Genomic DNA, 23,064 nt, shown 5'->3' on the forward strand with positions numbered 1-23,064 from the left:
CAAACATCACCTCTTTCCTGGATACAGGTAGCCCTGAGAAATTTAGAGTTCATGAGTCTTCCATTGCTTCTTGGGCCATGGCCCACGTGTAATGGCCCACAGTGTAAGCATTGTGGCCAGTGAGCAGCTACTTCTTGAGCAGGGCTAGACAGGTTTGCTTTATGTGAGATGGGGGCCAAGCCTAGCCTGTGCAGCCCATTTGTGGGAGCCTGCCTCAGGCAGAACACTCCAGCTGCAGCAACTCAGTTGCTTGATGTCTGTCTCCAAGTGGACAGCAGCCTCTAGTACCCCGACCCTCCAGGGATCTCCTCCCGAATTTAGACATGAGCAAAACAACTCTTTTTGCTTGCACTGCATGCACTGCAGCAAAAGAAAGTTACTGTGCCCCAGAAATTGACTCGGAAACATAATTATTTTCCCTTTCATGGTTTTCAGGCTCCAAAGTTCCAAATTAATCTTCTTAAAATCCTAATTTACCTTAATTGCTTTTTATGAAATACTGTCTACTAATCAAGAAACATGTATAACATGAGTAAGCCATAATTAATAATAATAACAATAAAGTAAATACCCATGTCCCCTCTACTGAACTTCAGGACCAGAACACAGGGCTGGGACTAGGGCCGAAGTAAGTGAGGAAATGACCTCGGGCACAAATTTAACGGGGTGCCAAAAAATGCAGTAACCAAAATAAATCATGTTTTAATGCAATATTTTAAAAAATCAAATTTAATGCCAAAAAAAAAAAATCCATGATGAACAGAATACCAAAATTTTGAATGAAGATGAGATCAATGTTGCTGAGTTATCCCTTTGCGTCAGGCTCCAGTGTGGCCCGGCACAGGGTAGAACATTACAACACACCAGTCCCTCAAGATGCTCCGGGCTCTGGAGAACCCCGTGACTCCACACGGCCTCGTGACCTCAGCACTACTCAACACGCACGTTTTCTTATCGGGCTTCCTCCACTCAGCTTGACAACTGCCACCTCTGTGCCTTCTGTTCTCTGAGCCACAGGATCCACCCCCTCCCTCCACCTATGCAGATCTTATCATCCTTCCAGGCCCAACTCAAATCTCACTCTTCCATGAAGCCTTTCTAAACCCCCTAAGACCCCATTCACTCCCCTGTATCTGTGAGCGGTGATTCTGCCCTTCTTTGAAATGCCACTCTACTTATGTGTGCTCTACTTAGCATTCTCAGGGACAGTCTCTTGCTGTTTCAAGTCTCTCTGTCCTGTTCCCCTACTAGATTGCATGCTCCTCAAGAGCATGTTATATTTTCTTGTATCTTCCAGAACACCATTATACTTGGGTTTCAGTAACTACTGGCTGTGATTGGTTAATTGATGGATGTGACTGGTTAAAAAGTGAGAAGTGAGGAGCGCCTGGGTGGTTCAGTCAGTTGGGTGTCCGACTCCTGGTTTCGGCTCAGGTCAAATCTCATAGGTTGTGAGATTGAGCCCCCAAGTCGTGCTGCATGCTTGGCAGGGAGTCTGCTTGAGGTTCTCTCCCTCTGCCATTCCCCCCACTTACACACACACTCTCTCTTAAAAAAAGTGGGAAGTAAATGTAAAAAATAAAATAAACATGGTCGTGAAGGATCGCCGAAGACTCGCAGATAAAACTGGTAAGGAAAAACACTTCGAGCAGAAGAAATAGTACAAAGATGCCAAAGCACGCACGGTCACATCATATTTGGAAAACTGCTGATTACTGAATATAGCTGTAGCAGTGAGCGAAGGAAAAGGAACAATGGAGACGAACTGGGTAGAAGTGGTGGTCAGACCATCAGAAGCCACAGAGATTTTAAGAAGAGAATGATGTGGTCAGATGTCCGTTTCTGAAAGCTGATGCCGTAGCAGAGTAGAAAACATTTTAGAAGAACAGACCGGAGAGAGAGAGGGTGGCTAGAACAGTGTCAGGCATTATTTTAAGCACTCGATATCTGTTAACACATTTCATCCTCACAATGTATTATTATCCCTATTTTACTAATGAGGGAACTGAGGCACAGAGAAGTTATAAAACTTGACCAAAGTCACATAACTAATACGTGACAGATCCAAAATCAGAACCCATGCCATCGGGCTTCAGAGTATGGGCTTTAAGGACTGTGCTATGAAGGGGGAAAAGGAGGAACACCTAAACTATGGCAGGGGCAATGAGAACCAAGACAAGAGAACGGCTTCACAAGAGCTGTGTGAAAGAGAAGCCGGTGCCCTCAGACATGGCTGCATTCAAGCACAGAGAGCAGCTGAGGTGACTCACAAGAGTCTGCCTTACATGACCAGGTGGGCCACTGACCAAGATGGGCAGCTGTGGAGAAGCAATTGCTATTGTTATGCTATGTCATTCCAAGGAGAGAATTAATGCTGTGTAGCTTTTGAATATGTGACATGGGACATCAAGTAGGACAGGTCCAGGAGAGGGATGGAAATACAAGCCTGAAACACAAGAGAAAAATCTGGACAAAAGATACAGATCTGAGGGGTACCTCGGTGGCTCAGTCGGGTAAGCGTCCTCTTGATTTCAGCTCAGGTCATGATCTCAGGGTCATGAGACTGAGCCCCGTGTCGGGCTGCGCTCAGTGCAGAGTCTGCTAGAGATTCTCCCTCTGCTCCTCCCCCCACCCCCCACCCCCGTGCACACACTCTCTCTCAAATAAATAAAATCTTAAAAAAAAAAAAAAAAGATACAGATTTGGGAGTCATGAGTGCGAAAGCAGTAAGTAAAAGCATGGGTTAGATGCAGTTACAGTGGGAAGGAGGATTTACAGTAAGCCATAGGGACAGCTAAGGATGGAGCCTTAAGGGACACTCCTATGGAAGGGGCAGAGAAGGAACCAGCAAAGATCATCAGCAAAGAGGAATCAGAAAAGACTTCAGGGGCGCCTAGGTGGCTCAGTCGTTAAGCGTCTGCCTTTGGCTCAGGTCATGATCCCAGGGTCCTGGGATTGAGCCCCGCATCGGGCTCCCTGCTTTGCGGGGAGTCTGCTTCTCCCTCTCCCACTCCCCCTGCTTGTGTTCCATCTCTCGCTGTCTCTCTGTCAAAAAAAATAAATAAAATATTTTTTAAAAAAAAGAAAAAGACTTCAGAAGAGGACTTCAAAAAGGCTGAAAGGAGAATTACAGGAGGGAAAAAAAAAATCAGCACAGTACAATGCCACAGAAAGGCTCCTCCCCCATTCATGCTCTCTGTCTTTCTCAAATAAATAAATCAGAACAGGAACCCAACACGGCCTACTTACTTCTCACAGTCACAGCGTACTGCAGACCTGTGCGGAAGCAGCTGTGCTAGCACGCAAGATGGAAGGAAGCCTTGGTACGAGGACCCAGGCAGAAACCGGAGGGGGGAGGGGCTAAGTGCACATCAACTCTTTCCAGAAACTCGAAAGGAAGCAGGGAAACCAATGCCTTGAGAATTCAAATGTACAGAGTTGAGGGCAGGTTGTTTGTGTTTGTTTTCGATGAGGAGAAAGAACTGAAAATGCCTACTGAGAACAAGAAATTATCCAACAGAGAAGAAAGATAAAACTTCAGGCAAAAGAGGGAATTGACGGAATAAGATCTCGAAGGAGACAGGAAGGACTGATGTGCCCCAGGGGATGGGAATACAGAGGTGAACAAGCCTCTGCCTTGAGCAGCTTACACACTAGTGGAAGGAGGCAGATGGGCAGTAGACACATATACGCATACTACATCAGGTGGTGGTATGCGCCGTGAAGAAAATGGAACAGGAAAGAGGGATGAGAATACCACTGGGAGTACATGGGCCATTTTATACAGGGTGATCGGGGAAGGCCTCCCTTAGGCAGTGACATGTGAGCAGAGACTCGAGGGATCAGCATTGCATAGAAAAGGAACAGCAAAGACAGACCTGTGAGGCAGCATGTGTGCGGTACGACTGAGGAATAGGTAAAAGCCAATGTATGGAGTGGAGCTGAGGCTGGAGAGGCGGGGAGGATCATGTCACATGGGGCTTACATAGGGCTCATAGGCCCCTATAAAGACTAGTTTTTTGTTTGTTTGTTTTTTAAAGGATTTTATTTATTTATTTGACAGAGAGAGATAGCAAGAGCAGGAACACAAGCAGGGGGAGTTGGGAGAGGGAGAAGCAGACTCCCTGCTGAGCAGGGAGCCTGACGCAAGGCTCCATCCCAGGACCCCAGGATCATGACCTGAGCCAAAGGCAGACGCTTAACCGACTGAGCTACCCAGGCACCCGTTTGTTTTTAAGATTTTATTTATTTATTTGACACAGAGAGAGACAGCGAGAGAGGAAACACAAGCAGGGGGAGTGGGAGAGGGAGAAGCAGGCTTCCCGCTGAGCAGGGAGCCTGATGCGGAGCTCTATCTCAGGACCCTGGGATCATGACCCGAGCCGAAGGCAGACATTTAATGACTGAGCCACCCAGGCGCCCCTGAAAAGACTAGTTTTTATGGAGTAAGGTGGGAGCTTTTAGAGTGTTTTCAGCAGAAGAATGACATGATCTGACTGACATTTTAGAAAGAAACCTCTGGCTGCCATGCGGAGGACAGTGGTGGAGTGAGGATGAAGCAAGAAGGCGGTTAGGAGACCTTCGCAACAACCAGATGGCTGGGGTGGCAGGGGTGGAGGTGGTGAGAAGTGGAAGCTTTTCTGATATGCTATCGTCAAGAGTGGAAGGTGATTCTAGAAGCATTTTTGTCCTCAACATCTGAAAGACTGAATATCAAAGAGAACAATACGTCCAAGGATTCGCGAGACATCTGTAGAAAGGGAAGGGCAGTGATGAAATGGAAAAGCAGGCTGAGCAAAGCCAGGCTGTGGAGGCTCCTGGGGCCAGGGCGGGTTGAAATCTTACTGGGTAGGCCACAGGAAACCAAGGAGGGCCAGTAAGAAGCAAGATTCGCAGACAAAACCAAAGGCATGGGAAGCCAGTTAAGAGAGATATGCTTCCTGACATAGTGGTCTCAATTTTTTCTCTGATTACAAAATAATACTGAAAATGAAGAGAAGCATAAAAAGGAGATCATAACCTGGCCATCCACATAGAAACACTTAAGTTTTGTTATATAATTTTTAGTCTTTTTCTACAGATATATAATCAATTTCAAAAAGACAAAACATTTTTCTAAACTTATTTCACTTAATGTACCCCAAATATTTTTCTGTCATGGAGGATTTTTTTAAATATCATTTTAGATACCTTTCAGAGGAGCAATGAGAAAGGCTAACCAATAAAATATCGATAAGGATGGAAAAAGAGGGCTGACTCATGGAAACGACTTAGTCCCTACTTTCCTAAGGGGAAAATGAAATATATTCATGCTGCACATAACCCTGATTTTATAGTTAATGATTTAATTAACTGTGCATGTGGACCTCCAAGCAAAGATCTACATTATATTGGTTCTGAGGTTTCTAATTAACACCATGAGAGAACCACAAAGTTTTGGAACACTTCTAAGCATTACAACCTAAGTCTGAACATAATCAAGCACTGCAAAATCCACCTCAATTACAAATCACAGCAGAGCGGCACCTGGGTAGCTCAGTCGGTTAAGCATCCAACTCTTGATTTTGGCTTAGGTAGTGGTCTCAGTGTCGTGGGGTCGAGCCCCGCATCAGGCTCAATGCAGAGTCAGCTTGTTCCTCTCCCTCTGCTCCTCCCCCCATTCGTGCTCTCTCTCTTTCTCAAATAAATAAATAAAATCTTAAAAAAAAAAACCCATAAATCACAGCAGAATGATGCCTCTCTTTTCTTTCTCCTCTATTAAAGAAAAAGAAGTGATTAGGGAGTTCAGTTAGATAGAAACAGGGAACAGGAAATATTAGAGGAAGGAAATAAACTAAATGAAAGAAACCAATTTCCAGCTCTGTCTTTCAGGAAAATTAAGATTTCTGTCCAATTCACAAACTTAAGACTTTGAAGAAACTAAAGTCCTTTAAAAAGTTCTAGTCTAACCTCTCATTTTACGCAAGAGGAAATGAAGCATAGACAGGATGAGTTGCTCAAAGTCAGGGCAAAGAGACCAGAATCCAGGTCAGTTTTGCTGTTACCAATTCACTGTGCATTCCACAAAGGTTGGCTCTTTATCTTATTCATTGCTTTATCTTTGCACCTAAATTAATGCCTGACACATAATCAGTTCTCAATAGTTATTGCATGCATGCATGATTCATTGATGACAAATATTTTGGGGTTCTAGTAAAAGAACTTAAGAGTACTTGGGTACAGTCACTAAATTTCAGGTTGATGTCACAGATAATACATTTAACAATATGTCCATATATTTCTAAGAGTACAGTCTTTCAATTCTTACTTCACTGATCCCTTCCTGTTTGACTATGAGTCACAGAGCCTTTGGTTCCTCATAAATGAATTAAAAATACAGGGCTGCTATGAGAAAAATTATGTATTCTTAAGCAACTTTATTATTTAGATAGTGCTTAGAGTTTGGAAACAGAAGCCAGTTATTCGTGCCTTAAATCTAAGCTCCTAAAGACCTGTAAGTGCTCCAAAGCTCAAGCATCCCAGAGCCATCTTTACAGATACGGATTTGTACTGCAGAAAGATCACCAACTCCCTAGAAAGTGCAAATTCCAGGCTTCTGTTTGGGAATTTTTTTTCCCAGTTTGATTCAGTTCCATACTAAGTAGTATTTCCTGAGTGCTTACTGTATACAGTCATTATGCTAGTCATTACAAAAATAAAAAACTAAGCAAACATAGTCCTTGTTATTAAGGAGCTTGCAATCAATTAAGGTAACTATAAAGGAAGACTTTGGTAATGACACAAAAAATACAAGGTGCTTCAGGTAATTTAAACGTTGAAGAGAGTACAGTTGGGTTGGAACGAGAACAGGCTATTAGGAGGATGGGCTTAGGACAAAAAGCTAACTGTACCCAATTCATTTTGTGTATCTGCAGAATGAGTGAATTAAGTACATAACAAACATTCACTGAACATCTATGAACCTGAGTTATAAAAGGCACTGGATATGCAATGCTGAAGAAGAGTACGCCCTGCCATGAAGAATCTTATAGTCTACTTAAGAAAAGGAAAAAGAAAGGATAGCATTAAGGAAAGACGGCATGTGAACACAAAAAGATGAGAAGTAACAGGAAAGAAGTTTTAGTCACAAGAAACAATTATTAACAAAGACACAAAGAATCATCAATAAGTGGTGAAGTTGGCCTGGGCTTGGCCAAGTGCAAGGTAGTGGAAGATTAAATTGAAATATTAAGTTGGTCTTACCGGAAGATTATCTCATACCAGAAGATCTTGAATGCTAGACTGAGGAATATGAATTAATTCAAAAGATGATGTGAAAGGATGGGAGATTTTTCTCTCTCTCTCTCTTTTTTATTTAAATTCCAGTTAATTGGGGCGCCTGGGTGGCTCAGTCATTGAGCGTCTGCCTTTGGCTCGGGTCATGATCCCAGAATCCTGGGATCGAGCCCCGCATCGGGCTTCCTGCTCGGCGGGAAGCCTGCTTCTCCCTCTCCCACTCCTCCTGCTTGTGTTCCCTCTCTTTCTATGTCTCTCTCTCTGTGTCAAATAAATAAAATCTTAAAAAAAAATAAAATAAATTTCAGTAAAATTTCCAGCTCTGTTAATGTTAATTAACATACAGAGTAGTATTAGTGTAAATATAGTGATTCAACATTTCCATACGACACCTGGTGCTCATCACAAGTGCACTCATTAATCCCCATCACCTACTTTACCCACACACATCACATCTTCTTTATCTATTTATCAATGGATACCTGAGCTGTTTCCATAATTTGACTAGTGTTGGTAATGCTGCTATAAACATCAGGGTGCATGTATCCCTCTGAATTAGTATTTTTGTATTCTTTGGGAAAAATACCTTTGTATTCTTTCGGAAAACAGTGCAATTGCTAGATCATAGGGTAGTTCTATTTTTAACTTTTGAGGAACCTCCGTACTGTTTTCCAGAGCGGCTGCACCAGTCTGCATTCCCACCAACAGTGCAAGAAGATTCCCCTTTCTCCACATGCTTGCCAACACCTGTTGTTTCTTGTGTTGTTGATTTTAGCCATTCTGACGCATATGAGGTGATATCTCATTGTAGTCTGGATTTGCATTTCTGCTGGAAGATTTTTAAGCAAATAAGTCCTATCACAGGCTATGGCTTAGAAGGACAAGTGTAGGGGCGCCTGGGTGGCTCAGACGGTTAAGCGTCTGCCTTCGGCTCAGGTCATGATCCCTGGGTTCTGGGATCAAGTCCCGCATCGGGCTCCCTGCTAGGTGGGGAGCCTGCTTCTCCCTCTTCCTCTGCCTCTCTCTCTCTCTCTGACTTTCATGAATAAATAAATAAAACATTTAAAAAAAAAAAAAAGGACAAATGTAATTGTATTTCATGAGATCTATACACACTGACGTAAAAGTAACTTCTAGGTTATGTGTCATAGGAAGAATGAACTGTTAAGTCATGTGTGTAATGTCCTGTTTGTGTAAAATGATATGCACAGTAGGCAATGACTCTCAGCATGTTTGTTCTGCTTACCATCTACTGGGGAGGAACACGGAGAGGGGCAGAGCAGGGGGAAAGGGAGCCAGTTAATTTTCACTTTACCCATGTGTAAGCCTATACTTTCATAAAAGAAAACAATGCAAAAAGCAGCAGCTTTGGGGTGCCTGTCTGGCTCAGTCGGTAGAGCGTGCAACTCTTGATCTCGGGGTTGTGGGTTCGAGCCCTACATCGGGTGTTGAGATAACTTAAAAATAAAATCTTAAAAAAAAAAAAAAGGAAGCAGCAGCAGCTTGGGTGTGAAAGGAAGATGGCAAACTGAAAGATGGTACAGAGATATGCCAGGCTGCACTGCTGTGGAATTTAACTCTAACTGCACACATACACGTACACTCTCATCTTCTTTTCACCAAACTTCTCGAAAGAGTAGTCTGTTTCCAACTGTTCTTAATCCCCTCTTCTGCCCCAGCATGAGCACAGGCTTCACAGTTAGAGCGAGGTCAAACCGTAATTCTACCCCTTACAAATACACGCTAATTACTACTGACCCTGACCTGACCAAGTAAACCTGAACAACACTTGCCTGTTATACCAACATTATTGAAAAAAAAAAAAAAGAATCAGATAATCTAAAAAAAAAAAAAATCACTTGCTATCCGGAAAGAACCACTGATAAGATTTTTATGTATTGAGATTAACTGATTTATTTCTCTCTTGCTCTTTTCCCACTTTTGAGGGAAAAGTAAATGCATATCTACAAATTATCTTGTAATCTGTTTCATCAGATAATACTCTATAGTGAATATTTTCCATTTTTCCAAGACATCATTTTTAGTTGATCCCTAGCATTCTCTATTCTATAGATGTTCTATAGTTTATTTCCCACTCATCTGATTGTGATGTTGATTTAGATTGTTTCCAGTATATACTGCCACATGCAATACTGTAATAGGTATTACACATACAGAGATCTCCCACACATAGAGATCTGTCCACATATCTGATTAATTCCACTAGAAAAATTCCTGTGGGGAGAATTAGCAAATCCAGGAAGTATAAAATAAAAGTGCCAGTTTGCTTTCTGGAAAGTCCTTATTTATAGCTTTACCAGCAGGGACCTTCTCATGTCACTCGTCAAACATCTACTTAGTTTTCTTCTATTTTTAAAATTTGTGTGTTTTCTTTTCATAGTTTAGTGCTTAAGCAGATTCAGGATCCTTCAGGTAAGGGTCATTTTACCCATCTGTGTATCTCTTATGGTGTCTATTTTGTTAGTACTATTTATTTTTGGGTATTTATCTTTTGTCCAACCACTTATTAGCACTTTTACCGCTCTCTTATCAATTTTAGCGCTTTTTTTAGTAGACTATAACGTTATCCTCAACAGCAATTTTTGTCTTCAACCATCCTCTGTTTTATAGTTTAGGATTTAGTGTGAACTTTCCGAACAATGTGTTTAAGAGTAATGGTTATTACAGGCAATCATGCTTTCTTTTTTTTTTTTTTTTAAAGATTTTATTTATTTATTTGACAGAGAGAGAGACAGCGAGAGAGGGAACACAAGCAGGGGGAGTGGGAGAGGGAGAAGCAGGCTTCCCGCCGAGCAGGGAGCCTGATGTGGGACTCGATCCCAGGACCCTGGGATCATGACCTGAGCCGAAGGCAGTCGCTCAACCGACTGAGCCACCCAGGCGCCCCAATCATGCTTTATTTCTGATTATAATGGCAATAATAAGCCCAATAAACTACCATTCAATAGGATTGTTGGTTTCTGCTTTAAAACAGATATTTATCATATTAGGCAATATCTTTCTATTTTCTGAAAGTTTTAAATGAAAAATAAATAGGCTTAATTTCATCAAAAGCCTTTAAGGCATGTATTGAGATACTATTTTTAAATTTGTTCTGCTGAGTTGGATGTTATTAGATTTCCTGGTCTTAATTCATCTTTGTATTCCTGAGATTAACCAGCTTAGTTATAATGGATCATATTCATCTGATTCCTACACTCCACCTTTAGAAAACTGCCCAATCAATCAGAGTTGACTCTTCTTGAATCTATATAACAATTCTCATCACTACTGTTCTAGTTCAGACCTTGTTTCTCACCTGGATTCCTATAATGACTTTTAAATACTCCCCCTCCAGCTCCTGGCTCTTCTTTTCAATTACATATGTAGTCTTATAATTGCATTAAATTTATATAGAACCGTTTGAGGAGAACTGATACTTTTTTTTTAAAGATTTTATTTATTTATTTGTCAGAGAGCACAAGCAGGGGGAGCGGCAGGCAGAGGGAGAAGCAGGCTCCCCACTGAGCAAGGAGCCCCTTGCGGGACTCAATCCCAGCACCCTGGGATCATGACCCGAGCCGAAGGCAGACGCTTAACCGACTGAGCCACCCAGGCGTCCCTGAGGAGAACTGATATCTTTATGAAACTAAGTCTATCAATGAACATGAATAATCTATTTATAATTTATAATTTTCTGCAAAAAGGTCTTACACATACTTTGTTGTTATTTCCTAAGTACCTTATGGGCTTTGATGCTACCGTAAATGGATGGTATCGTTTTATTTTTTTTTCTTCATTGTCATCACTCTAACCTGGCTACTTACTTTCAACTCTAGCCTGGACTGCAATATGACCTGATTTCTCCACTTGCATTCTTTCCCCCTCTAATCCATTCTACCACACATTACCTTTTTAAAATGATAGATCATGTCACTATATTGCTTAATACCCTTTGGTGCACCTAGGGAAACAATACAAATTCTTTACCGTCTAGACTTTGTGTAATCAAATCTCTGCCTGCCTCTCTGGCCTCATCTCCCTGGTCTTCTTTAAGTGCTGAAACACACTAAGCTCTCTCTTGAGGTCTTTGCACTTGCTCTTTCCTCTGTCTAGTACACTTTGTGTCTTTTAAGTCTGAACTCAAATGTCAACTCCTTAGAGATGCCTCCGCTGGCCATTGCATCTGAAGTAGGTCCCCTATGTTATTCTTTTCATCCTCTTGTTTGTTTCTTTTATAGAATCTACTATAATTTATAACTATTTTATTTACTTTTTTTTGTCTGTTTCCTCTTTGGACAGCTAGAGTGGATCTGCAGGATCTAAGATGGTCCTACTCACATGTCTGGAGCCTTGGTTTTCTGGCTGTCGACTGGGACACCTTAATTCTTTTCCTTGTGGTCTCTTTTTCCAGCTGGAAAGTTTGGACTTCCCTAAAGAGCAACCGTGTCCTAAGAGATTAACTTTGAAAACAAAAGCTGCAAGATCTCTTAAGGCCTAGCATTAACAGTTTTACAAATCATTCCTGTCTCATTCTATTAGTCAAAGCAAGTCACAGGGCTGGTGTCTTTTATAAAGATTTTTTTTTTTTTTTGGACAGAGAGCAAGCGAGCGAGCACAAGCAGGGGCAGCAGCAGGCAGAGGGAGAGGGAGAAGCAGGCTCCGCATGGAGCAGGGAGCCCGATGTGGGATTCGATCCCAGGACCCTGGGATCATGACCTGAGCCAAAGGCAGACGCTCAACCAACTAAGAGGCTGGTGTCTTTTAAATGATGTTTTCTGTTTGTTGCTGGTATACAGAAAAACAATTGATTTTATTATACTAGTTTTATAGTCAATCACTTTGCTAAACTCTCTTATTATTTCTAATAACTTGGTAATTGTAGATAATCTTGCTTTATTTCTGGTCAGAAAACATGATTTGTAAATATACCAACTCACTGAAATTTATTAAGCCTTATTACTTTATGATCTACTGTATACTCCCACTTTTTTTCAACTGTTCCATATGACTGAAAAGAATATGAATTCTCTAACTGCTGGGTATATAATTCCAGAAATGAGTATTACATTAAATTTGTTAATTGTCAAAATCTTCTGTATCTTTACTGATTTTACATCTGCTTGACCTATCAATAATTAGAACATATGTCACAATCTCTTCCTATGATCATGGATTTCTCAATTTCTCCCCAATAAAAAATTAATTATACAAATTTGGTTTAATCTACTTTGAGGTGGTTCTAATGAGTTCACACAAGTTTAAAATTATATCATCTTGGTAAATTGTTTATCATTATATAACAGTCCTCTCTACTGCTAAGCCTACCATGTTTGATATTAATTGTTATGCCAATTTCCTTTTGGTATTTGCCTAGTGAATCTTTTTCCTTTCTACTACTGCAACTTCATAGATGGATGTATCTCTGGTAAAGAGTATATAACTGAATTTGTTTACTCTTATCTTTCTTAACCAGCGAGTTTATTAACATGTATCATTAATATATATATCTCTGGGGGTGCCTGGGTGGCTCAGTCGTTAAGCGTCTGCCTTTGGCTCAGGTCATGATCCCAGGGTCCTGGGATCAACCCCGCATCGGGCTCCCCGCTCAGTGGAAAGCCTGCTTCTCCCTCTCCCTCTCCCGCTGCTTGTGTTCCCTCTCTCACTGTGTCTCTGTCAAAAAAATAAATTAAATCTTTAAAAAAAAAAAAAAAATCGATTTCTGAGAGAGGCTTTCCTTGACCCCCCCCCCCAGAGTCTACATTGCTATGATAGCTTCTCTAACAGAGCACCATTTTCCGTCTGCTTCATCTTTATCACACTTCGCAATTACAGTTGACACTCAAAAAATGCAGGGGTTAAGGGCACTGAGCCCTGTGCAGTTGAAAATCCATGGCTAACTTCTGAGTCTTCTAAAACTTAACTACTGGCAGCCTACAGTTGATGGGAAGCCTGACTGAGAACATGAAGAGTCTATTAACACATATTTTGTACATTGTATGTATTATGTACTGTTCTTACAATAAAGTAAGCTAGAGAAAAGAAAATGTTATTAAGAAAATCCTAAGGAAAATAGATTTACGGTACTATACTGTATTTACTGGGGGAAAAAATGTGCATATAAGTGGACTCGTGCAGTCCCAACCCATGTTGTTCAAGGGTCAACTATACATTTACGTGTTATTTGTTAGCACCTGTTTCCTCCATTAGTCTGTATACGATGTAGGGATAATGAATGCGCCTGGCTTTATTCACCATTCGGTATTCACAGCCTAGCACAGTGCCTAGCAAACAACAGGCGCTCAATAAATTTATGTTCAATAAACAAACGACCAAATGAAAATCCAACTTCCTTTACATGTCATATAACAGTGCTTCTAAATCTACACTTGCTACTTATTCCCTTTTCCTAAAATGCTACTCTCCTGGCCTTCGAACTCCTTATTCAGCAGAGAAACTCCTCTGTGAAGCCTTCCTTTACAAAACTTGCCCACACATGAGCAGAGTTTTTTGCTGCCTGTCTAGGTACCCCTAGAATCTCAACCATTGCCCTCACCCCAGTGTACTCTAATTACTGGCATCTGCCTCCTCCTCAAGATGGAAGTCCTAGAGTCTACTGCACCTCACAGGCTGGGCATTCGAAAGATGCCTGAGGAAAAAGACGACTGGCAATGTACTGCAGGGGGGAATAGCTGATGGGGCCAGGTCTTTGAGGAAATAAGAAGGAATGAGAGCAGGAGAAGAAGAGATTAGCTTCATCAGTGATAATGTATGCCATTCTTCAGAAAGAGAATGAAATCGAGTGGGGTAGGGTGATGAAAACAGGTAGACTGTGAGAGGAAAAGGAAGTTGCCAAGTTGACTTTGTGTTCTCAGCAAAATGTGAGGAAGCCATTCTTCTTAGAGGGGCAAGGATGGAAGCTCATGTGACAGTACCAGACAGAACAGAATAGCCACTTTGTTCAATGCTTAAGTCTTACAACAGCTGACTGCCACAAATTCCTTACCCAGTCATGCTTTACCAAATTCAAGGTGCATCAATAAGTGAACCTACACTGTCCCAGCTCAAAGTTTCTGGAGGAAAAATCTGATCTAAGTGGTTCCATCCTTTTAAAGGTCAGTCACTTCCCATTCAATCATTTTAAGGGAAGGAATCTCTGATTTAAACTACATTAAATCATATAAAGAAAGCTGAATGTATTTTTATTTTTTTTAAGATTTTATTTATATATTTGACAGAGAGAGACACAGCGAGAGAGGGACCACAAGCAGGGGGAGCAGGAGAGAGAGAAGCAGGCTTCCCATGGAGCAGGGAGCCCGATGCAGGGCTCGATCCCAGGACCCTGGGATCATGACCTGAGCCCCTGAATGTATTTTTAATACAACATGGCCTCTCTCCCATGCCTCCTGCATTGAGCAGTATCTCTTCATATAAACAAACAAAAAGATTTAATGTACCTTTCTATATCAATTTGCACAGCCTTCCAAAACACCTTGCACAAAGGAAGCATTCAAATTGTTTTAAAATTGAATTAAATAAGAGGTGTTTAAGTCTCTTAGTAATTCCCACAAATTTGAGGAGGGAAATATACAAATCTTTTTAAAATAACATAAACATGTCTCTCTCCTTGTGGAAGAGGAATGGGCAATAGAAAAAAAGTAGAGCAGTAAGAGAGATGGGAATTACTCAAAAATGTTTTGTTGATCACACTAGTGGATTCAGTGGATATCTCATCAGACCTTTCAATTTACAAAGCCTTGACAACATAAGTGTGCAAAATTTGGAAGGGCTGGATCTATGGGAAAATAATGGGTGTATTCACCTTTGAAGTACCCACTGTTCCATTCATGTGGGTACCAATTATGTCTAAGCACTGTCTTCAAAAGTCATCTAGCTTCTATAGCTCTTATTTTCTTCCAATCTCAAAAACCTATTATTCTTTATACTTGAAGACCTCCTATAGAACCAAGGGTCTAACCATTAAAGCAAAAGGTAAAGATATCCAATGGAAAAACTCAAAGTAATGATTTTATTATCTCTTCCCAGTGACCTTTTTCCCTCTGGGGGCCACCAAGAATAGAGCTGTAAAGTCCATGGCATATGTATGTTAAAATACACGTGAAGCCGTAGATTAGGAAAAATTCACTATTTTATTTAATAAAATGCTGTAATCCCATCTAAGTTTTCCACATAGCTTCATGTTAACTGTATGTCTATAGGCTATCACATATTTCAGTTCTACAACAGTAAGGTTTAAACTAGTATGAGCAAAAATTAAATAAATCCCATAACAGATAATAAGGAAACAGAGGTCAGGCTGAGTGGCTATGATGCCCTATAAAACTACAAAATTAAGCAAGGAAATAAAAACTTCAGTACATTTTAAAAGTGAATCAGCCCTGGGGTGCCTGGGTGGCTCAGTCGTTAAGCCTCTGCCTTCGGCTCAGGTCATGATCCCGGGGTCCTGGGATCGAGTCCCACATCGGGCTCCCTGCTCGGCGGGAAGCCTGCTTCTCTCTCTCCCACTTACCCTGCTTGTGTTCTCTCTCTGGCTGTCTCTCCCTGTCAAATAAATAAATAAATAAATAAATAAATAAATAAATAAATAAATAAATAAAATCTTAAAAAAAAAGTGAATCAGCCCAAAAAAATTGAAGATAGCTCTATTCACAATAGCTAAAAGGTGGAAACAACCCAAATGTCCATCAACTGATGAATGGATCAACAAAAATGTAGTGTCTCCATACAATGGAGTATCACTCAGCCATAAAAAGGAGTGAAGTACTGATCCATGCTACAACATGGATACACCTTGGAAAACGTTATGCTGAGTGAAAGAAGCCAGACACAAAAGGCCACATGTTGTGTGGTTCCATTTATAGGAAATATCCAGAACAGACAAATCCATAGAGGCAGTCAGTGGATTAGTGGTTGCCAGGAGCTGGGGAGAGGAGAATAGAGGGGTATGGAAGAGTGGGGAGTGACTGCCCAAAAGGTACAGGATTTCCTTTTGGGGTGATTAAAACGTTCTGGAACTAAACAGTGGTAATGGTTGCACAACATTTTGACGTCCTTAATGCCACAGAATTATATACTTTAAGATAGTTGAAACAGTGATTTTTATGTTATGTGAATTTTACCACTTTCAAAAAAAAAGGGGTTTCAACTTTCCATTTTACTCTAGAAATAAGAATTGGAACACAGTCTATCCTACTTAACCTAGCATACACACACTGAACACCTTTATTCTGGCCTAGGGATTCAGAACATGGTTTTGCTGTCTATGCATTCCTTAGCCAAACTACTTAAACTCTCCGAATCTCCCTATCTATAAAACAGGCATACTAATAGCATCTATCTTACACAGATGTTGCAAAGATAAAATGGAGATAATATAATCTAAGCACAGTGCCAGGTAAGAGTAACTGAAAAACAAGTTAGTTATAATTTCCCCAGAAACTATGCGATCTTCAATGTTAGAAATAAAACCTTACCTAGATCAAAGATTGTTGCAGTATCATTTGTGGACCTTTGGAGGTCCCTGAGACTCTTTGAGGGGAGTCCATGAGGTGAAAACTGTATTTATAATAATTGTAGGACATTATTTGTCTTTTTCACTGTAATGACATCTACATGGACAGTGCAAAAGCAATGCTGGGTAAAACTGTTGGCACCTTAGCATGAATTAAGACAGCAGCATCAAATTGTACTAGCAGTAGTATATTCTTCACTATAAATCCACAGTTTAAAAAAAAAAAATCTAGTTTCATTTATCCTTGATGAAACAGTAAAAATCATCAATTTTATTAAATCTCAGGCCTTGAATACATGCCTCTTTTTTAAGAATTTATTTATTTATTTGAGAGAGAGAGAGAGAGAGAGCATGTGCAGAGGAGGGGCAGAGGGAGAAGCAGGCTCCTCCCTGACCAAGAAACTCAACAGGACCTGAGCCGAAGGCAGATGCTTAACCGACTGAGCCACCCAGGCGTCCCAAATCCATGCCTTTTTACTATCCCTGTGGGATAAACTGGCAGTATGTATAAAGCAGTTGGGCTGTATATCAAAGTAGATGGCCGTCGGGAGGAAAAGCACTTGTGAGGTTGTCAGAGCTGGAGCTGAGCTAGCCTCTTTGTCCATGAACACCATTTGTATTTGAAAGAACGACTGACAAATTACAGTTATTCAGACGTGGTTATTTGACAGACATTATCTCAAGAAAGAACTTCAAGGAAAACAGTATTTTTGGCCAATAATCAAATTCAAGCTCTCAAGTGAAAATTAGAATTTTAGAAAATGTGTATCTGCTACCATGAGCTTGACAGCAGCTTCCTAATACTTAAAGACTGTGATAAAATTAGTAGCACAATTAATACATTTTTAATATTGCATAATGAAATTTGTCAACATTTGGAAGATCTGCAAAACTCAGTGAACCAATATTTTCTAAATGACCAATACAAAACTGTACATAGGTTAAAGATCCAGTCAAAATGCAAAAGAGACCAACGGATTTTAATGCAAGAGTATGAAATGTTCACTGATCTCATTTCTGATTTCACATTGCAAATGACCTTTTCGAAACTGTAATCTGTCAAGTTTTAGTGTAGTACCAAATATCCAGAATTATCCGAAGACTATTAAAGTATTCTTCATTTTCCCAAATACCTTTCTGTGTGAGTCCAGATTTTCTTATATACTTCAATCAAAACAACATAATGCAACAGAATGAACACAGAAGCAGTTTTAAGAACCCACCTGTCTTCTATTAAGGAAACTTACAAAAATGTGAAACAATGTCCATCTTCTCACTAAATATTTTTGGTTTGGGAAATAGATTTCTCATGAAAAATATGTTATTTAGGTAAACAAAAAATATCTTATTACTATTTTTAATGAACTATCAAATGTTAAATTTTGCAATCTTAACTTCCAATTAAGGTAAATATTAATAACTATAACCCATATAGAAAAAGGCTCTTTGGTGTCCTCAATAATTTTTAAGAAATTAAAGTGATTATGTGACCAAAAAGTTTGAGAACTGCTACCTTATCATTCACTGTTTTTGTTCACAATACTGAAAAGTAATCTACCCCATACACAGCAGCCCTACAACATGGTGAAGACATTTGGACAGCCACAGCTCACAACACAAAGTAAATGAAGCATATCAGATAGCAAATTCCAACCTGGTAGAAATGTTTGGGGAACAAAGGAACAATGTGCCCCAATTTTTAAGGCAAGGTCATTAGTATGCTATTTAGGCACATGCCAGGTATCTAAGAAAAGACAAATCTGGTCCAAAACACACACAACACCTGATTCTGTATCGTCTTTTCCTACCTTCCTCCCAAAATTCACTTCCAATTGAACTGAGATAGGAGATAATTGAGATTATCAATTTGAATTGAGATAAGAGAAACCTTACAAGGGATCCTCTACAAAAGCAAATCAATCTGGGGGCCTGCCTAGAGACTGTGATTTTCTCTAGAGGGTTTCTGTGAGCTCTGTTCTATCCTGCCTTAATAAAAAGACCACAAAAACAAACTTCCAATTCAAGTTTGGCTCCTCTGCTCACTGAAGACCTTGACTAGACTAATAAATGGTGTTAATATTGGAAATAGCTCTGGATGTCTAGGCTAGCCTCAGAAATAGCCTGGGTTGCAGACCGAGAATCCCTACAAGTGATCTAAGTGTGATAATAACACTAGTAAAAAACAGTAAACATTTGTTGATGTGTGTTTTGAGGATGTTTGCATGCGCTAAGCATTGTTCTAAGCATTCATGTAAATTAACTTAATCCTAATAATCTTAGAGTTATCCCCATTTTGTCCTGGTATTCACTAGATCTGCATTATGTCACTTTTGCAACTACCATACTAAATAAATGCCATCCTCCCTGCCTCCTGTAACCCTGAAAAACATGAAGAAAGGACTGAGCTCATAAAAACTAGATTGCTATAATCAGTATCTACCACCCAAGTAACTCGATCATTATCAGATTAAAATCGGATACTTTTCCTACAACAAATTCCTCTCTTAAGATATTAGCTTCCTATTTTAAGAAAAGAAAGAATTGACACTCTCTACAATAATAAGGTCTCAAAGAAAAGGAATCAAAACTTGTTGAACTTCTAGGAATACTTTGAGGAACTTCTTGATGGAAGCAAAGAAGCATTCCAGAAACATACCTGTTGGAGCCATCTTTCATATGGACTTTGGCATAAAGAACATCCACCACGCCAGGATCATCGTTCATGTATTCTATCCCTGCCATCTCTACTTCTAGGGGTTTCCCCCCAGAAATGTCACTGCAAAGGAAAAAACATTACATTTTTGTAATTGTTTAAGCTAAGGGCCATTATATTTTAAACATGGTTATTATACATAGTCAAATATTACAAAAATGAAATTGTTGGGGTTTTTTTTACTAACAGTATTATCTAATCATCCTTCTAATTTCAAAATTAATATGTTCTATGTAACCAACTAGAAACACAATTATTTCCAAAGTCACACTATAGTTATCTCAATACCAGTTTATTAGTACTCAGAGGGAAAAAGCCAAGGAATGACAGTTCTGATTGACAAAGACATTCACTCTGTTGCTCATCTCCCGGGTTTTATTTCATTATTTCTACAACCTGCAAACACCATTTTACTCATCTAACAATGGTGGAGGCATAAAGTAGTATCACATCTTTAACAGCAATTTGGCAATATTTATAAAAAGCCTTCAAGAATAGAAACCCTTTTTTGTCCAAGCAATCCAATTTCTAGGAGCCAAACCTAAGGAAATAATTATGAATTCAGCTACATTCAGCTACATATCCAATCACAGCTGATAAAGGAAAGCTCTTTACAGAAGAATTCCAACTGATAAATACAGAAAAATTCCAACTGATAAATGCAGAAGTAATGACGAAATTAGAATATCACCATTTTGCAACCCCTGACGAAATAATGGATGAAGACAATGATTAGCAATGGCTGCTGAAACTTAACAGCAAAAGATTGGAGAAATATAAGGAGATCCCTATAGAGGGCTGACCACACCTGAGCCCACTGATCAGGCTTACCACACAACACAAAAAAGAACAACCAGACAATACATACTTTCTGATATGATGTAATAGGTTATACTCATACTCCATGAAAAATAATTTATGCATAGGGTTTGACTGAGGCATTGTCTGGAGCAGCCAAAGATTGGCAAAAGATTAAATAAATACTCATTAGGGTTTTAAGAAAAGCTGCACAACAATGTGCATGCTATATATTACTATTTGTGCAAAAGATGGGGTAAGAAAATTTACATATATATATATATACACATATATGTATACATTTCCTTGTACATAAAATTTCTGGAACGATAAAAGAAACTCCTAAAATCTGTTGCCTTTAGAGAGGAGAGCAGGGTGCTTGGTGCGAATAGCAGTAGAAAGGAAACTCTTCACTGTATATCCTTTGTATCTTTAAAATTTTGAACCATACAAATGTATTATCCATTAAAAAGTTAATAAAAATATAGAAGCAAAAGAAGCCAAACACAAGTTTATCTACTGCACATATATGCAAAAGAAGCCAAACACAGAAATGTATATATTGAATGATTTTATTTATATGACATTCAAGAACAAGCTAAATTAATCTATGGAAACAGAAATCAGAACAGTTATTTCTGGAAGAAGTAAATTTACCGGAAAAGGTCATGAGGGAACTTCACAGAGTGATGACAATGTACTACATCTTGATTTGGCTGAAGTTACATGAGTGCATGCACTTGTTAAAATTCATCAACTACTCTTAAGATCTGGGCATTTTACTATAAGTCAATTACACCTCAAGAAAAAATACACACATACATATAAAAAAGTGTGAGAGCCTTAATAGTAATTATCTTCAAGTAGTAAGATTAAAAGTGATATTTTTGTATATCTGCAACTTTGACTTTTCCAAAACTAGTATTACTTTATTTTAATTGAAGTATAACTGAGATACAGTATTATATTAGTTTCACGTGTGCACGTTATTATTTTTCTGTTAAGTAAAGCCTCACCATCCTTCTTCTTCCCAGACCCCTTACACAGACTTATACTTCAACCAGAAATGGCCTTGCAGTGCCAAGCTGAAACCCAGTTAAAAATCAGCTCACCACCATAGTCTTCTGCAAGCCCCATGAGGCCAGGAAGTCTATCCATCTTGTCTACTCCTATATCCCTAGCACCTGGTACAGTACCTTCTATAAAATAGGTACTCCATAAATCTCTGTTAAACACTGATCAGATGTTCTACTCTAAAGAGAGAAACTTTTCTAGACAATTTTGAGAAGAATGTGGACACATCCCTATATGTCATTGAAAACCATGTGGTACTACTCAAAGACAAAAGGATGTTAGGACCCACCAAAAGGCAATTCCCAAAAAAGCAAAACAAAAAAGTTCTCTTGATATTGAACCAAGGCCATAGGGAGACCCTTTGTAGCCTAGGAATCTTCATGGTAAAGATTCTCTTAGGGGCGCCTGGGTGGCTCAGTCAGTTAAGCGTCTGTCTGCCTTCAGCTCAGATCATGATCCCAGAATTATCGAACCCCACACTGGACTCCCTGCTCAGTGGGGAGTCTCCTTCTCCCTCTCCCTCTGCCTCCCCTCCTTCTCAAAAAAATAAAATCTTTTTATTTTTAAAGATTTTATCTATTGGGGCGCCTGGGTGGCTCAGTTGGTTAAGCAACTGCCTTCGGCTCGGGTCATGATCCCAGAGTCCTGGGATCGAGCCCCGCATCGGGCTCCCTGCTTGGCAGGAAGCCTGCTTCTCCCTCTCCCACTCCCCCTGCTTGTGTTACCTCTCTCACTATCTCTCTCTGTCAATTAAATAAATAAAATCTTTAAAAAAAAAAAAAGATTTTATTTATTTATTTGACAGAGAGACACAGCAAGAGAGGGAACACAAGCAGGGGGAGTGGGAGAGGGAGAAGCAGGCTTCCCGCGGAGCGGGGAGCCCAATGTGGGGCTCGATCCCAGGACCCTGGGATCATGACCTGAGCCGAAGGCAGATGCTTAATGACTGAGCCACCCAGGTGCCCTCAAATAAATAAATCTTAAAAAAAAAAAAAAAAGGATTCCCTTAAAACTTCAAGACCATATTATTGCACAAGACCAGGATTTCTTTCAGTAAGAAACTAAATAACTATTTTGGACAGATATTCGAGAAAAATTATTGCCTTCATCTAAGTAGCCTTATTACCACCTCTAATAAGTGGGATATTCCAAAGCACAAGCCAAGCTCTAAACTACTACCTGAGGCCTGTAGCTTCAACCAATAACACAGTGTATCTCATTCTAAGTAAAGCTAAAGAATTCAATATGAAAAACTGCCATTCAATCCTATCAAAGTGCAGCCAACCAAACTTACATGAGGAAAACAGTTTAATACTAACCATACATTCCTCTACTGGCTTCAGCTCTAACCCTGCATAACCACACCATTGGTTTAGTTTCCCACTAAAAGGTTTTTACTGGGGGTGCCTGGGTGGGTCAGTCGTTGAGCGTCTGCCTTTGGCTCAGGTCACGATCCCAGGGTCCTGGGATCGAGCCCTGCGTCAGGCTCCCTGCTCCGCGGGAAGCGTGCTTCTCCCTCTCCCACTCCCTCTCCCACTCCCCTTGCTTGTGTTCCCTCTCTCGCTGTGTCTCTCTCTGTCAAATAAATAAATAAATAAATAAATAAATAAATAAATAAATAAATAAATAAAATGTTTTTACTGGATTATGTCTAATGTTATACCCTCAAATT

At 39.9% G+C, this 23,064-nt stretch overlaps 1 protein-coding gene across 8 annotated transcripts in view; it reads right to left on the minus strand.

Moving 5' to 3' along the window:
- Positions 1-23,064, minus strand: part of ASCC1 (activating signal cointegrator 1 complex subunit 1) — a 108,504-nt gene that overhangs the window by 36,761 nt on the left and 48,679 nt on the right. For 7 of the 8 annotated variants that reach the window (XM_064594790.1, XM_064594792.1, XM_064594789.1 and 4 more), the window contains exon 7: positions 19,464-19,583. In XM_064594790.1, coding sequence (XP_064450860.1) covers positions 19,464-19,583 — 120 coding nt within the window. Of the gene's footprint in view, positions 1-15,055; positions 15,838-19,463; positions 19,584-23,064 lie in introns of those variants that run through there. The other variant, XM_064594791.1, reaches the window with a different exon arrangement.

This window comes from Mirounga angustirostris, unplaced genomic scaffold (assembly GCF_029215605.1).
Source record: "Mirounga angustirostris isolate CCGP_5_RB_7025 unplaced genomic scaffold, mMirAng1.0.hap1 SCAF_6, whole genome shotgun sequence".
Taxonomy (NCBI): Eukaryota; Metazoa; Chordata; class Mammalia; order Carnivora; family Phocidae; genus Mirounga; species Mirounga angustirostris.